At 41.8% G+C, this 17,443-nt stretch overlaps 1 protein-coding gene across 1 annotated transcript in view; it reads left to right on the top strand.

The window, feature by feature from the left end:
• The window catches only part of MIB2 (MIB E3 ubiquitin protein ligase 2), a 45,682-nt gene extending 29,758 nt beyond the window's left edge, over positions 1 to 15,924 (top strand). The window contains exons 8-19 of the mRNA XM_058818595.1: positions 907 to 1,011; positions 2,027 to 2,189; positions 3,579 to 3,712; positions 5,508 to 5,656; positions 6,307 to 6,463; positions 7,020 to 7,174; positions 7,655 to 7,781; positions 8,977 to 9,207; positions 10,097 to 10,275; positions 11,401 to 11,585; positions 13,191 to 13,256; positions 13,732 to 15,924. Of these exons, the coding sequence (XP_058674578.1) occupies positions 907 to 1,011; positions 2,027 to 2,189; positions 3,579 to 3,712; positions 5,508 to 5,656; positions 6,307 to 6,463; positions 7,020 to 7,174; positions 7,655 to 7,781; positions 8,977 to 9,207; positions 10,097 to 10,275; positions 11,401 to 11,585; positions 13,191 to 13,256; positions 13,732 to 13,973 (1,893 nt within the window). The 3' untranslated portion in view covers positions 13,974 to 15,924. The remainder of the gene's footprint in view (positions 1 to 906; positions 1,012 to 2,026; positions 2,190 to 3,578; positions 3,713 to 5,507; positions 5,657 to 6,306; positions 6,464 to 7,019; positions 7,175 to 7,654; positions 7,782 to 8,976; positions 9,208 to 10,096; positions 10,276 to 11,400; positions 11,586 to 13,190; positions 13,257 to 13,731) is intronic.
• The last annotated feature ends 1,519 nt before the right edge of the window (positions 15,925 to 17,443 follow it).

The following is a 17,443-nucleotide window of genomic DNA, read 5'->3' as shown; positions in this document are numbered from 1 at the left end:
TGCGTTTCTTAATTTCAGCTTCCAGTCCCTCATCCTTCTGCAGCTGCCTTGCCCTTCTGATGAACCTTTTCTCCAATAACTTCCCTTTGATTTTTTTTTTTTGTTCTTCCTTGTTTTGTGTCTCCACGTTGTTCTTTTTTGCATCTTTGTCTCACTTCTCTTTGATTTCTTCCGAGTCTTTAATCCAGCCCTTCTAATTTTGTGGCTGCATTTCTGAAGCTCACAGCTCTGGCCTTCCCCAGAGGTTTGAGGACTTTGAGAAGTGGATAATTAGAAATAGAGATAATTAGGTACAGAAGAAGCTGCTGGAAGACCACAAAATTCTGACCTGAGCAAGGTCAGAATGGTAAAAACTCTCAATACCAGTGGAAAATGCAGTGTCAGAGTGTTTTGCACAAAATCAGTCTGCTCTGAAAAGTCTCTTTTGACACTGCTCCCTTCCTAGCTCAGTGAGCAGAGGGAGCATCTGGCAAATTCCCAGCACAGATAATCCCTGCTTTGCCTTTTCTGTTTGAAATAACAAACATTGAACTTCCTTATTAGAGTGAATTAAAATCTCCAGGGCCAAGCCAGGTGTAAGGAGGAGATGACCAAGAAAACTTCCGTGCTTTATCTGGTATTAATAATAAACCAAAAAAAAATTTAGGAAGCTGTTCCAAATTATTGGAACAACTGTTCCAAATTATTTCCCTACTTAAATGTGCACTTGGCTTAAAAGAGAATTGGGTTGTGTTTATTGTCTTGGTAGCTGCATTTATGTTTTGCAATTCTGTTTTTTGACTCAGTGGGTGTCCTGTTTGTTGGGATTTTTGGGAGTGGGGTGGAGGGGGCTGATCACTGTTAATTTTTTGTCTCTGTGTGTGTTGCTTCATCCCCCGAAAGCTTATGACTTTCTTTTTCTTGTAGCTCAACACCTTTTGGGTTGGTGATGTGGTCCGGGTGATAGATGATATGGAAACGGTGAAGCGCTTCCAACCTGGTCATGGGGAGTGGACAGATGAGATGGCACCTGTGAGTGTGCTCCAGTTCCAGGACAGTCCAGTAACCTCCTGAGCTTCCCCAAGAAGACATGGGCTTGTCCCCCACCCCAAAATTCCTGCTGGGAAGTCCCTGCCCAGCCCCTGCTGCTGGTGGCACTCGGTGACGCCGTCGTGGCCACGGCGCCCAAACGGGACAAGGGGGAATCCAACAAAAAGGATTTGGCTGCCACCAACTCATGGGAGAGGTTTCCATCACCAAAGTCCTCTTTGGCTCTCTGGAATGAGGCAGGGAGGTGGAAAAATCAGCCCAGTGTGGTTAAAATTGGGGTGCAGGTTCCTCCAGGGTGTTTAAGCTCAGAGGAACCATCACCAGTCCCAGTTTGATCAGTTCTTCTCAGGTTCCTCCAGGAGCAGTTTTAAAGCCCAGAGGAACCATCCCCAGTCCCAGTCTGATAAGTTCTTCTCAGGTTCCTCCAAGAGCAGTTAAAGCTCAGAGGAACCTGTTCCCAATCCCAGTTTGATCAGTTTTTCTCAGCACCTCCCTCCCAGCCATTTCCAGTGTGTCTGGAAAACCCTTCCATGGACAAGGGGGAATCCAACAAAAAGGATTTGGCTGCCATCAGCTCATGGGAGAGGTTTCCATCACCAAAGTCCTTTTATCCCCTCCCTGACTCTCTGGAATCAGGCAAAAAGGTGGAAAAAATCAGCCCAGCATGGCTAAAAATGGGGTGCAGGTTCCTCTAGGGTGTTTAAGCCCAGAGGAACCATCCCCAGTCCCAGTTTGACCAGTTTTTCTTAGCACCTCCCTCCCAGCCATTTCCAGTGTGTCTGGAAAACCCTTCCCTGGCAAAGCAGTGAGAGAGAAACTGCTGAGAACCTTTTGGTGTCCTCGAAGTGGGAGCTGTCTGTGAATGTGTCACTTGTCCAGTGCTTCTTTTCACACAGCAGGAGCTGCAGCTTTACCAAAAAGTAAACCCCAAAAAACCCCTGGTTTTGGGTCTGGGGATTTTTGCAAAAAAAAAATTTATTTTTTTTTTCCCTTACAGACCCTGGGGCACATTGGGAAGGTGATCAAGGTCTATGGGGATGGAGATCTGCGAGTGTCAGTGGGGGGACAGTCCTGGACCTTCAACCCTGCCTGCCTGACAGCCTACCAGAGGGAGGAGGAGGCCAACCTGATGACCACAGAGAGTGCCAAGGAGCCCAAAAGTGAGGGACAAACCCGCTCCCACCAGTGCTAGGAGATCTTTGGTGCAGCTCTTGGGGTGGTGGCAAAACCCAGGTGTTCTTACCTGGGTGGGGAAGTGAAGTTTGGCTGTGATTTACTGGGCAAGCAAAGCTGGGCCTTGGGAAAATGCAGGATTTAGGAGTTAGGAAATTATGGGGTTAATGGGGAAATGCAGGATTTAGCAATTGGGAAATGCTGGGATTAATGGGGAAATGCAGGATTTAGGACTCACAGGAATTTAGGGCTTGGGAATGGTGGGATTAGTGGGGAAATGCAGGATTTAGTACTAACTGGAATTTAGGACTGGGAAATGCTGGGATAATGGGGAAATGGAGGATTTAGTATGTGGAAATGATGGAATTAATGGGGAAATGCAAGATTAGGACTCACTGGAATTTAGACCTTGGAAAATGCTGGGATTAAAGAGAAAATACAGAATTTAGGACTCACTTGAATTTAGGACTGGAAAATGCTGGGGATTAATGGGGAAATACAGGATTTAGGATTTGGAAATGCTGGGATTAATGGGGAAATACAGGATTTAGGATTTGGAAATGCTGGGATTAATGAGAAAATAGAGAATAAAAATAAAACTTTGCTGTCCTTTACTGGGCATGCAGAGCTGTCTTTGACAGGAAAATGCAGGATTTAGGCCTGGGAAATGCTGGTGTTAATGGGGAAATGCAGGATTTAGGACTCACTGGAATTTAGGATTTGGAAATGCTGGGATTAATGGGGAAATGCAGGATTTAGGACTTGGAAATGCTGGGATTAATGAGGAAATAGAGAATAAAACTTTGCTGTGATTTACTGGGCAAGCAAAACTGGCCTTGACAGGAAAATACAGATTTTAGGACTTGGAAATGCTGGGTTTAACAGGAAAATGCAGAATTTAGGCCTCAGAATTGCTAAGCACAGCTCTGCCCTGGGCTCAGCATTTGCCTCATCCCCATCTCAGTTCCCTGTTCCATCCTGTTTCCTGTACAAGGACGCTGATTCTTGTGAAATACTCCAGGTCTGTGCCTGGAGCTGTTGTGAAATCAACAATTGTTTGGCCTAATGTGCCCTGAAATCGAGTTTGGGATCACATGGTGCGTGGAGGGGAATTTTTTTGTGCTTTTCACATCTGTTCAAAATTTTTTTTGTGGCCTGACCATCTTTATTTCCTCTGAGTGTCAGGATCATGTGGGAGAGAGCAAAGACTTGCCAGGATTTTTTTTTGTTTTTCTGGTAGAGATCTGGAACTGTTTGCTCAAATCAGACTTGGGGCAGAAATTGCAACATTTTTTGACTTTGCACTTCTGACACCTGTGTCCCTTCAAACACTGAGAGGGACTGTGGGGTGACAGGTGAATTTTTTGTTTTTTCAGGTACTTTGGTGACTGTCCTGGAGAAGCTGCTGTCCCAGAGGACAGAGTCAGAGCATGCAGGGTGCCTGGTCATTTGTGCAGCCCTCAACAATGCAGCTAAAATCCGGGAGCTCCTCCAGAAATACCCAGACAAGGCAAGTTTGGAAGACAAAAATGTTTATTTTTCCTTTGTTGCTGCTCTTTAAAACACCATCATCAAATTTTGTACTCAAGCAGGGAAAAGGATGTGAGGAAAACAATACATTTGTCAGGCTTAGTGGTATCTCCCAACAGCTGGGATATTATTTTGCTGCAATTTCTGCAAGGATTGCAATTGCTGCAAGGATTAAATTCACAAATTAAATGTGCATATTTTATGCCTCTAGTTTGTGGCAATAAATCTGAACTGAAGCCCTCACAGCACCTTTGCCAAGGTGGCTTTTCCCAGATTTCCTTCAGCTGTAGAATGAGGGGGAGAGGGGTTTATCTATAGGAAAACAGGAGCAGAAATCAGAGATTTGCTGGAAGAGAAAGGCAGGGCTTGTGTCTGGCTGTGCCTGTCCTTAGAGGACCTTGTAAAAATCACAATGTTGGAATCAGGAAGGGAGAAAAGCTGCCCAGATCTGTGCAGTGTCTTATCTCATGTCTGACTGGAGCAGGGAGCTGGGCTGGACTCGTTGCTGGACAATTTCTGTGCTTGCAGAATTCCAGAATGTCAGGATCACATCTCCAAAACCTCCTCCAGGGAGGGGCTCAGGGTTTAGGAACAGGGCAGAAAAAATAGGAACCACCAAATCTTTCAGTATTGTGTCCTTGGAAACCATGAGGAACAAAAAGAGGTTTTGTTGGGGGTGTGGTTGTGGGGCTGTGACCCAGGATCGGAAGATTAAATTCTTCTAAGTCTGAAGAAGCTGATTTAGTGGTTATTTGTCTGGTATTTATTGTACTTCTTTATTTATAAACTTAAATTTAAGTTTATAAATAAATGCAAGTTTATAAATAAACTTTTGGGGATGGGAAGGAGACACAAATATCTGCAATTCTCAGATTGAGCCCAGATAGGAAAGTCCCAAGAATAAGGAATCCATGATATGATCATGGATTTTATTAGACTTCTATTTCTATTTAATATTTATATTAATAAATTAGCTGTTATTTTTATTAGTTAGATTTTATTAGACTTCTATTTTTATTTAATATATATATATATTAATTTATTAGCTGTTTTTATTAGAGTCTAACAGAGAGATCAGGCTGGATCTGAGGCTGACTCAGAGCAAGTTGGGATTTCTTGGCAGGGTTTTTCCAGTTTATCAGCTCCGTCTGCCTGGTGTAGATGGAAGAACAGCAGTGACCTCTAATTCCTCTTTGCCCAAAGGACTCTCCCATCATTTTGAGCCTGTGCAGGGAAGTGCTGCCTCTCCTGTGCTCTGACTGCTGCAGGGATAAAACCTTGATTATTAACTTGTTCTCCTTGCCAACCTGCTGAGGTTTTGTGCCTCCTTCTCCTCTCCTTATCCTCCACTGCTTTCAGAAGCTGCTTTGCCTTTTTTTTTACCTCTTTTCTTCAGTACCTTTAACTCTCCAAAACTCTCACTGCAGCACTTGAGCCCTGAGGTGTCCCCTGCACCCCCTGCAGCACCTGCAGCAGCAGCACAGCAGGGACTTGGCACCCGCAGAGCTTCATGCAAAGCTTAATTTGATTTCCTCACCCATTTTCCTCTCGGGAAGGGAATTGTTGGCAGAGCTTTGTGCTCTCAGGCACAGAGTGATTTGGCAGCAGGGCTCTGCAATTACAGAGCTCTGTTCTCTCTAAACATGCTGCCCCTTTCCCCTTCCAGAATGTTCTGGACAAGCTCAGCTGGGCACGGACCCTGTGGCATTTCTGGGCTGTTCCAGGCACAAAAACGAGCTCATGCCTGAATTTCTGTGTCTCTGCCCTCCCCAAAGGTGGATGCCAAGAACCAGGGCAGGACTGCCCTGCAGATTGCCTCTTACCAGGGGCACCTGGAGGTGGTGAGGGCTCTGCTGCAGGCTCATGCCAACGTGGACCTGCGAGACGACGAGGGGGACACGGCGCTGCACTACGCAGCCTTTGGGTAGGACACCTCTGCCACTGACATGCTTTAGGAAAACTCTTTTTGTTAAGGTTTTTTTCCTCTTGAGAAGCTGAGAAAGCTTCAGCTTCTCCATGTTTTGTTGTTTTAGAATGTGATTTGGAGAATTGTTTACTTCGCATGTAAAATTGTTTTTACTTGATGACTGCTGACAGCTAATAGTGTCGAGGCTGTGAGCAATCACAAGATTGTATTGTTTTATTTTTTTTTATTATTATTTGCTACCTTTTTGATGAAATTTTTTTATTCTTTTAGTATAGTTTTAGCATATAATATATATCATAAAATAATAAATCAGCTCTCTGAGATGCAGAGTTCACATCCTCATCTCTTCCCTTGTCCTGGGACCCCTGCGAACACCACCACACACCTCCCCTCCTGCTGGCCCTGATGGAAATAATAACAATAATAATAATAATAATAATAATAATAATAATAATAATAATAATAATAATAATAATACCACCAACCCGAACAAAACAAACAGAAAACCCAAAACCCCCAGGTTTTTTAACACTAAGAGGAAGCGGGGTGGGGCTGAGAGGCTATAAAACCTGATTTCTGTTGCTTTGCAAAGAGAAAGAATTGACTGGAATGACTCAAATATGCTTTTTTCCCTTGCTTTACACCAGAAACCAGGCAGAAGTTGCCCGTGTGCTGCTGGCCAAGGGGGCCAGTGCAGACCTGCTGAACAATGCCAAATGCACAGCCCTGTTTGTCGCTGTCAGCCAGGGCTTCACCGAGGTGGTGAGAGCCCTCTGTGAGCTCAACTGTGATGTCAACCTCCCAGTAAGTTTGGGATTATTGCAGGGAGGTGCTGGAGGATTTTTTGATTTTGGTTTTGTTTTATTTTTGAGGTGGGGAGGTGCTTCTTTATGGGGAAAATTTGATTTACAGCCTCAAGAGAAGCTTAGGTTAATGTAAAAATACAATACACAGACATTAAACAGAAAAATCACAAACTTATGTTTCTATAGTTGTAAGTAAGAATATATCAAGAAGCTGTATTGATAAAATAGTGAAGAGTTTATAATGCAGAAGTGTAGTTATATAAAATAAGCTAAGAATTTAGAAGTTAAAATAGAAACATATTTATAGACAAGAGGTTTCCCAGGAGGTTTGTTTGGACAAGATTTTTAACATTTTTAAGGCAGGAAGTGATGGTGACTTGGACCCAGCCCATTTTAAGAGTTTATTGGGTTTATTGCATATTATTTAATTATTTATATGTAGGCTTTATTGTATTCTGTGCTGGGTCATTCCTCAGAGCTGGTCAGGAGTTCCAGCAGCTCCCAGGGGGTTTCTGGGGTTGGTAACCTGGCTTTGCTTTGCTCTCCATGTGTAGGATTCCCAGGGAGACACCCCCCTGCATTATGCCATCACCCTGGACTACAAAGTGGTGATTGAGATCCTCACTGAAGTTCCCAACATCGATTTCACTGTCCAGAACTGTCAAGGCTTCAACCTGCTCCACTATGCTGCCCTGAAAGGCAACAAGCTGTAAGTTACCTTTATTTTTTTTTTCCATTTTTATGCCTTTTTCAGGTGTTAATTTGTCCTGGCTGGCTGAGGAGGTGGCATGTGGTTCTGGGTATTTGGTTAAATATTTTTTGGGTTTGAATAGGTTCCTTCACAGGAAGCTCCTGCCTGCTTTCCCCATATTTCTCAAGCTTCCCTAGGCTGGGAAATCTCTGTGTGTGGACAGTCTCAGATATTTAGGTCTTAGTAAAGCCTCTGGAACTCTTCCAAAAATAAATCTTATTATTGTCAAAGCAATGTGGCTTTCCCCTACTTTATTAAAGGTAACTGAAGGCTTTTGTTGTATTCTTATAATTCAGTTTGTGGGTTTGAGGGACTGCTCTTCCTTGCTGGTGTCATGGACATTGCTGACTCCTGAGCAATTTATTCTGAGAATTCAAGAAATTCTGAGAATTCAAGAAGTTCATTCTTCCATCTTTAATAACCTCTCCAACCCTGCAGAGCCATCAAGAAGATTCTGGCCAGGGCTCGACAGCTGGTGGACTCCAAAAAGGAAGATGGATTCACTGCCCTGCACCTTGCTGCTCTCAACAACCACATGGAAGTGGCTGAAATTCTCATCAAAGAGGTAAGAAGTAAAACCAAAATCAAGAAAAAGTTTGTCAAACACCTCTCAGTGAAATTGTCTGATAAATTGGCGCTTCTGTGCGGCGCAGGTAACTCAGCTGAACTCAGCAAAGGTGCAGTGGGGTTTGGGAGCTGCCAGGCCCCACACTCCCATTTCTGCAGCCCCATTTCCCCCTGGGGCAATTCCTGTTTTTCCAGTGTCCCACGAGGGGTCATTTTATATTATTGCATTTAAAGCATCTACAACATAGTATAACTAAAACTCATAAGCCAAAACCCACTTAATTTTATTGTAATTAGGGAATAGTTAACTCCTGATTATGATGGTGTGAATTATAACATTGGTATTGTCTCACCCTTCTCGTAAGACTGAAAATAGAATAAAAGTTTTTAAAGCATGTCTCAGCTGCCCCATCCCTGGGTCAGAAAAGGATTTTGTTGTCTGACAAATCAGCATCAGGAGCAGATAGCTTGGCTAAACTCAGCAATGGTGCAGTGGGGTTTGGGAGCTGCCAGGCCCCACACTCACCCTTCACATGGGACTGAAAATGGAATTAAAGTTTTTTAAACACCTCTCAGTTACCCCATCTCTGGGTCAGGAAATGTGTTGTTGTCTGACAAATTGGTGCTTCTGTGAGGAGCAGATAACTCAGCTAAACTCAGCAAAGGTGCAGTGGGGTTTGGGAGCTGCCAGGCCCCACACCCTGAGTTCTGCAGCCCCATCTCCCCCTGGTGCAATTCCTGCCCCACCTCCCCCTGGTGCAATTCCTGCCCCATCTACCCCTGGTTCATTCCTGCCCCTCATTCCCTGGTGCAATTCCTGCCCCACATTCCCTGGTGCAATTCCTGCCCCACATTCCCTGGTGCAATTCCTGCCCCACATTCCCTGGTGCAATTCCTGCCCCACCTCCCCCTGGTGCAATTCCTGCCCCACATTCCCTGCTGCAATTCCTGCCCCACATTCCCTGCTGCAATTCCTGCCCCACATTCCCTGCTGCAATTCCTGCCCCATCTCCCCCTGGTTCATTCCTGCCCCACCTCCCCTGGTTCATTCCTGCCCCTCATTCCCTGGTGCAATTCCTGCCCCACATTCCCTGGTGCAATTCCTGCCCCACATTCCCTGGTGCAATTCCTGCCCCACCTCCCCTGGTTCATTCCTGCCCTGTTTCCCCCTGCTGCAATTCGTGCATTTGCAGGGTCGCTGTGATGTGAACGTGAAGAACAGCAGGAAGCAGAGCCCCCTGCACCTGGCAGTGATCCAGGGCCACGTGGCCATGGTGCAGCTGCTGGTGAGCCAGGGCAGCGACGTCAACGCCGAGGATGAGGATGGTGACACCGCCATGCACATGGCCCTGGAGCGGCAGCAGCTCATGGCCCTGGCCCTGGAGAAGAGGGACGGGGAGATGGGAGCCACCCTCCTGGCCAAGGTGAGCACAGTTCAGCAGGACACCCACAGAGTGTGGTGTTTGTGTGGTTTTTGTGTGTTATATATGATATACATTATATATATTTAAATATATATATATATATTTTAAATATATATTATATATATTTGTTATATTATAATATATTATATTGTTGTTATATTATATTATAATTTATATTATATGTTATTATATTGTTAGTATATTGTTACAATATATTTCATTTTATGTTATATATTAAGTATATATAACATACTTTTATATTATACTATATTATTATATATATTATATTATATTATTATATTATTATATTATACTATTATATTATACTATTCTATTATTATATTATATTATACTATACTATTATATTATACTATACTATTATTATATTATATTATACTATACTATATTATTTTATTATACTATATTATATTATACTATATTATACTATTATTATATTATATTATATTATATTATATTATATTATATTATACTCTATTATTATGTTAGTATATGTTAATTTTATAGTATTTTATTATATGTTAATGATTTTAATGTTCATTATTATTAAATTTCATGTTGTTGATAATTTATGATACTTTATATTAATTTATTTTTATTTTATTTTTATTCTTATTTTATTTATTATTGCTGTTATTATGATTTTATTATATTTTATTATTATTTACTATTATGAATATATTATTTTTATTATTGCTGTTTTATTTTTAGTTTTTATTATTGCATTATCATTGTATTATTATTATTATTATTATTATTATTATTATTATTATTATTATTATTAGTATTAGTATTAGTATTTTGATGCAAATCAGAGCAGAAGCTCAGAAGCTTGGGAGTATATTTGAGTGTTTTTCTCAATTTCTTTTAGCTGCAGGCTTCTGGCTTCCTGGGGAACGTGGAGCTGAACGTTGGGACTGCCATTGCCTGCTACCTGGCACAAGAAGGAGCAGACATTAATTATGCAAATCATCGGGGGAAATCTCCTTTGGACCTCACCACAGATGGGAGGATTGTCCAGATCATCAAAGACTTCTCACAGAAATTCAGGTGAGCCTCAGGAAACCTTGAAAACCAGAATTTCCCCCAGCCCTGGTGCCTCTGCAGCTGCTCCAGGAGCGATGGGTTTGTAGAAGATTCTTAAAATGTAACAGAAAGTTCACATGGTATACATCTCCATGTAAATTTTGAGGTAAGAAATGTTGATTTAGAAATGTAATAGAACAGAACAGACAATTGTTAGGAGAGAAAATGAATTAGAAACAAACTTAAAGGTTAATTTTACAAAAAAAAGATTTAATACTTTAGAGAAATAGAACTATGCTCCTGGAGGGATGGAGAATCTCTGAGACCCTGTAGAGCTGCTGCAGGTAAATGGATTTGTAGAAAATTCTTAAACTTTAAGAGAAAGTTCACATAGTATGTGAACATAGAGTTCATATCTGTATGTAATTTTTGAGGTAAGAAATGTTGATTTAGAAATGTTATGGAATAGAACAGATGTTGAATTAGAAACAAGTTTTAAAGGATAACTTTACCAATAAAAAGATTTATTATTTAGAGAAATAGAACTATGCTCCAGGAGGGGTGGAGAGTCTCTGAGACCCTGTAGAGCTGCTGCAGGAGAAATGGATTTGTAGAAAATTCTTAAACTTTAACAGAAAGTTCACGTAGCATGCATCTGTATGTAAATTTTGAGGTGAGAAATGTTGATTTAGAAATGTTATTGAATAGAATAGACATTGAATTAGAAAAAAGTTTTAAAGGATAACCTTACCAAGAAAAAGATTCATTATTTAGAGAAATAGAACTATGCTCCAGGAGGGGTGGAGAGTCTCTGAGACCTCTGCAGCTGCTGCAGGAGAAATGGATTTGTAGAAAATTCTTAAACCTTAACAGAAAGTTCACGTAGCATGCATCTGTATGTAAATTTTGAGGTAAGAAATGTTGATTTAGAAATGTTATAGAATAGAACAGACGTTGAATTAGAAACAAGTTTTAAAGGATAACCTTACCAAGAAAAAGATTTAATACTTTAGAGAAACAGAACAATAAAAGACGAAATAAAAATTTTTAAAACACCTTTTAGTTACCCCACTTCTGAGTCAGGAAAAGGCCCGGTGTGCCATTCCCCAGTGCTGGAGCAGCCTGTGGCTCACACCGTGCCCTTTGCAGGGATCAGCAGCTTTGCTCTGAGAGCTCCACCATCACCTGCAGCCTTCGGCGCGTGCACACCACGCCCAACACCATGACCAACCTCAGCGTGCCCAGCGCGGCCGTGCCCTCCGAGTGCCTGGTCTGCTCGGAGCTGGCCCTGCTCATCCACTTCTTCCCCTGCCAGCACAGCATCGTCTGTGAGGGTGAGTCCACACTGGGCTTTCCTCCCCCCATTTTTTATCACGTTGGATGAAAAATCTTTTCGTTAGGATCTTTTCCTCCTGAGAAGCTGAGAGGCCTCGGGAACAAAATGTGAGCAACAATTACACGCTTACATTGTTTAGATAATTCAGTTATAAATTATATGTAACAATAATGTATTGTTTGTATAATAAAAATATATTTCTATAGCTATGTTATATAAACATATAGTGTATTTATATAATGGGAATTTATATCTATATGATATAGTTATATTTATATAATATAAATAATATAATTATATAGTATCAATAATTTATATAATTATATTAATTTATATAATTAATTTTATATTATATAATTTATCTATTTATATACTATAAATAATATAATTATACATATATAATTATAAATATGCTGCTGTGGAATGCAAGAGGTGCATCTTTGATTGGTCTTATGTGGTTGTTTTTAATTAATGGCCAATCACAGTCCAGCTGGCTCAGACTCTCTGAGAGTCACGAGATTTTGTTATAATTCTTTTCCTTTCCTTGCAAGTCTTCTGATGGAATCCTTTCTTCTATTCTTTTCTATATAATATATATAATATATTTTCATAATATATTATATATATATAATATAAAATATATAATATATACGGTACAATGTATATTATATATTATATATTATATATTATATATTATATATTATATATTATATATTATATATTATACATTATATATTATACATTATATATTTATATTTATATTTATATATTATTTAATATAATATGTATATCATAAAATAATTAACCAGCCTTCTGAAACACAGAGTCAACATTCTCATCTCCTTCCTAGTCCTGAGACCCCCTTGAACACCACCAGATTTTTTTTCATGGTTTTCTCCCCAGCCTCCCTCTTTGCCCTGTCAGAATCCAGCCCTGCTCAGACACGGAAGCTTTTGTGCTGTTTGTGTCCTGAAGCAACCCCAGAGTGATTTCAGCCTCTCAGGCAGCCAAAGTTATCTCTGGAGAACACAGAATGTTCTGCCCACCTGCTGCTTGGGATCCAGGGGAATTCAGAGGGAAAATTCTGCCTGGCAGTGCTTGATCCCCCAGAAACCTCCTGAGGAGGATTTCCCTCTCCTCTGGCTCTCCCAGCTCCTCATTCCTCAGGATTTCAGCTGATTTAAGGGCAGCCTGCTCAGACTTGTCAGCAAGTTCATCTCACAGAGGGAGTGAGCGTGGGGAGTTTGCTCAGAACTTTGTGCCAGAGCTTCATCCTCCTCCCCAGAGCTGCAGCAGCTCCAGGGGCGCAGAGCAGGGAGGATTTAAAGCTGTTGTGTTTGCTGCTGATCTGATTAAATAAAAGAGTATTAAATAAATAAATTTAATCAATTAATTTAATACTCTTTTATTTAATTAAATATATATTTTTAAATTTAAATTAAATAAAATATTAAATAAAAGAGTAAGGCACAGCTCAGAAGGCAGGTAGTGACCTCATTCCATGCAGGAGCAATCCCTCAATCACCCAGGGAAGCCTCAGGTTTTTCAGATCTCATCTTCTTGAGTCTGTTGTGTGTTTAATTGTCAACTCTCCCTGTGGCAGAGTGCTCCAGGAGGATGAAGAAGTGCATCAAATGTCAAGTGACAATAACCAAAAAGCTGAAACAAGGTATGTCCTGCTGGGCAGGGCTGTGGGGAGGGTCCTGCACAGGCTTGGTTTGAGGGGCAGCAATGATTTCTAGTCAAATAAGAGCTCATTTATTTTGGCTTTGTGTGTGTGTGTGTGCGCCTGTTGCATTATCCACCTTTAGAGGAGGAAAATAAGTGGATTTTAATAGATTTTCAAAGGTGTCCTAAGCCAAGTTCAAGCTGCATAAACAGGACAGGACATTTAAGGGAGATTTGCCTGGGCCTGGCTTATTTTGTGTATTGGAAGCAGTCAGGTTTCACATGGGGTGGTTTAACTGTGAAAATTCAAACACACACAAAGCACTGAGCAAGTAAAAAAGAAAAGCATCACCCCAAGGGTTTTTATTTGATCCCTGGCTGAGGCTGAGTGCAGAGTGCAGTGTGAGTGGGCTGGTGCTGCTGGGGGGGCAGGAGGGGAGGTTAATGAGTTCATTAAGGCTGATCTCTGCCCACAGACAGCACGGAGGTGGAGTGCAGCCCCAGCTCGGAGTGCACGGAGCAGAGGAAGCTGATGGAGGAGCTGCAGAGCCGCTACCGGCAGATGGAGGAGAGGATCACCTGCCCCATCTGCATCGACGACCAGATCAAGCTGGTGTTCCAGTGCGGGCACGGCTCCTGCCCGGACTGCAGCACGGCGCTGACCGTGTGCCCCATCTGCCGCCAGGCCATCCGCGAGAGGATCCACATCTTCGTCTGAGGGAGGATCCGCATCTTCGTCTGAGGGAGGATCCGCATCTTCGTCTGAGGGAGGATCCACATCTTTGTGTGAGAGAGGATCCACATCTTTGTGTGAGGGAGGATCCACATCTTCGTGTGAGGGAGGATCCACATCTTTGTGTGAGGGAGGATCCACATCTTCGTGTGAGGGAGGATCCGCATCTTTGTGTGAGGGAGGATCCGCATCTTCGTCTGAGGGCCTGCTCCTCCTTGTGCCCCATCTGCCACCAGGCCATCCAGGAGAGGATCCACATCTTTGTCTGAGGGTCTGCTCCTCCCTCCATCCGCGAGAGGATCCACATCTTTGTCTGAGGGAGGATCCACATCTTCGTCTGAGGATCTGCTCCTCCCTGTGCCCCATCTGCCTCCAGGCTGTCCGGGAGAGGATCCACATCTTTGGATCCACGTCTTAGGCTGAGGATGCTGCTCCTCCCCTGCCCTGACCCTGTGCCCCATCTGCCCAGGAGAGGATCCACATCTTCATCTGAGGATGCTGCTCCTCTCTGGCCCTGACTGTGCCCCATCTGCTGCCAGGCCATCCCGAGAGGATCCACATCTCTATCCAAGGATGCTGCTCCTCCCTTTGTCTCATCTGCCCTGGAGAGGATCCACATCTTCGTCTGAGGATGCTGCTCCTCCCCAGCCCCTGCCCTGCCATTCTTCCTCCCTCTGCAGGGGTTTGGCTCCCTGGGAAAAGAAGGGAAGCACAGGAAGGATGTGCCAGAGGAGGAAGAGGAAGAGGAAGAGGAGTCTCCTCTGGGGTGTCCCTCCCTCACCTGTGCTGCTCATCCACCATCGGCACCGGACCGAGCACGTGGCAGAGCTGGGCAGGACATGGACAGACCCTGGGCTGACCATGAACCGATCCTGGGGTGCTCCAGAGCTGAACATGAACAGAATCTGGGGTGCTGCAGAGCTGGGCTGACCATGAACCGATCCTGGGGTGCTCCAGAGCTGAACAGATCCCTGAGATGTCCCAGAGCTGAGCTGAAGAGATTCTGGAATTCTCCAGAGCTGAGCAGATCCCTGGAATGTTCCAGAGCTGAGCAGATCCTGGGGTGTCCCAGAGCTGATCCTGGGATGCTCCAGAACTGAACATGAACAGATCCCTGGAATGTTCCAGGGAAGAGCTGAACAGATCTCTGGGGTGCTCCAGAGCTGAGCAGACCCTGCAGTGTTCCAGAGACACCCAGAAGTGCTCCCAGCTCCCAGGGAGGTCCCTGGGACCAGCTGAGGTGACAGGGACAGGGGGGGATGTCCCCAGAGCCCCCTGGGCAGAGCTGGGTCAGGAGTCCCACAGACAGAGTGTGTGCCTTAGAGAAAAAGTAGTGAACACTGATTGATTGGAGAAAATCTGTTACAACAGATATTTCTGACCTCTAAGTGACACTCTTCTTCTTCTTCTTCCATATTTTATTTTATTTCATTTCTTTTTTGGCAGAGCCGTGTGTTCAGAGACTCCTGAGCTTTCTATCCATAATGCCAAAGGCAGGTGGTCAATACTCCAATCAAGGTGTAAAGAAAATAAACAGTAATAATTAAGATACAAGGGGGAGGAGGACAAAAAAATAAAAAAAGGGATTTCATTTTTGTTTCTTTGTTTTGCAGCAAAACTTAATAAAATAAAAATATATATTTTCCTGAGCATTAAAAATGAATGTACAAACAGTAGCTGTATTGTTTTCCAGCTGGGTGAAGATTTATCACCCACTCAGTGATCCTGTAAAGTGAATTTTGGTGGAAGTGTGGCTGTTTGTCTGGGTGCCCAAACCTCCTGTTTGTTACATATTGGAAGCAATATTTAAACAAACAAAACAAAACAAAAATTCCAGTGTTCCTCTCCTCCCTTTGTTCGTTAGCAAAGAGGTGGAAAATCTTTTAAAGCAATGTGGAACTGTGTGGTGGTTGTGGGAATATTGATTATTTATAACCCTGTGGTTTATTCACAAAGTTATTTCACCAATTCTTGACTTTAGAGATAATATTTATCCAGATATTCACTTGAGTTGGGTACAATTTCAATAGATTTTTTAAGTTGTCAAAATAGATCAGATTTAACCCCTAAATTATTTATTTGGCTCCTACTTAACACCCAAATAACCCAAAGCTGAATTTCAGAATCAGCTTTGGTGCAAAAATCAGAGGTGCAGATTCTCAGTATTTCCTAGAAATCCAAACTGATGGGAATCCCTTTGGAACAATCCAGAAATTTCCCCAAAACCTTTGCTGGAGAAAACAAAAGTGCTCAAAAATACAAATCTGAGCCAACTTTTATCCTTTTTTTGTCCTTTTCTGCCTTTTTACTGTCGGATTTCTTGCTGGTTTTTGGATTTCTTGCTGGTTTTTGGATTTCTTGCTGGTTTTTGGATTTCTTGCTGGTTTTTTTTGATTTCTTGCTGTTTTTTTGGATTTCTTTCTGGTTTTTTGATTTCTTGGTTTTTTAATTTCTTGCTGTTTTTTGATTTCTTGCTGGTTTTTGGATTTCTTGTTGATTTTTGAATTTTGTGCTGATTTTTGGTCCTTTATGGTCCCACTAGTCTGTGCTGCTCCAAGAGGACTGGTCCACCCACAAATGAATTATTAATATAAAATTAATTATATTATTTAGATTATATTTTATTATACTTATAGTATAATATATAATTATAATTAAATATAATTATATATTATAAATAGACATAATATATATAATTAAATATAATTTAATTTTACTTATTCGTATTGTATTAATTATATTAAAATTATATTGCAGTATAATACATCAATAATTATCAATATTTATAATTTATATTAATTAATGCTATTAATAATACTTTATAATATTTATATATAATACCACAGTATATTATATATAATATATTAATATATAATATAATATAATAATATATAATAATGTATAATATAATATAATATATATTATAATAATATATAGTACAATGTGTATAATGAATCTATAATATAGCATATGATATAATAATATATTGTTAATATTTATAATTTATAATTATTAACACATCCCACCAGAGAGCTGGGACAAAAATTTCCCCACCCAGGGGAGCAGTTTTTAGTTCACTGTGGATTCCCTTTGTTATTTGTGTTTTGGGAAACGTTTTTCCCTGATTTCTCCCCAAATTTCTGCTCTCAGGTCGTGCCTGGGCCAGGCCAGTGCAGCATTTCAGTGAAGCAAAAATTCCTGTTCCTGTGCCAGCTGGAGCCGCCCTCAGCTCGTTTGTTCTTCATCAGAGCATGGACTTTTCTAGGAACATCAGCAGACGCTGATCACGAGGAGCTGCAGGGTAAAAAACGGCAAAATTCTCTTTATTAGGCCCCAAACATTCCTGTCCTCCCTCCCTGGGGAGCATTCAGCACACAAAACCCTTTTTTTAGCCCATGACCCACAGAAAAATCCAATTTTTCAGTGCCATTCCCACAGGAACTGTGCAGGAATGT

The sequence above is a fragment of the Ammospiza caudacuta genome, chromosome 22 (assembly GCF_027887145.1).
Source record: "Ammospiza caudacuta isolate bAmmCau1 chromosome 22, bAmmCau1.pri, whole genome shotgun sequence".
NCBI classification, from domain to species: Eukaryota; Metazoa; Chordata; class Aves; order Passeriformes; family Passerellidae; genus Ammospiza; species Ammospiza caudacuta.
Note: the sequence above shows the minus strand (reverse complement) of the source record. Positions and strands in the feature narration are given on the sequence as shown.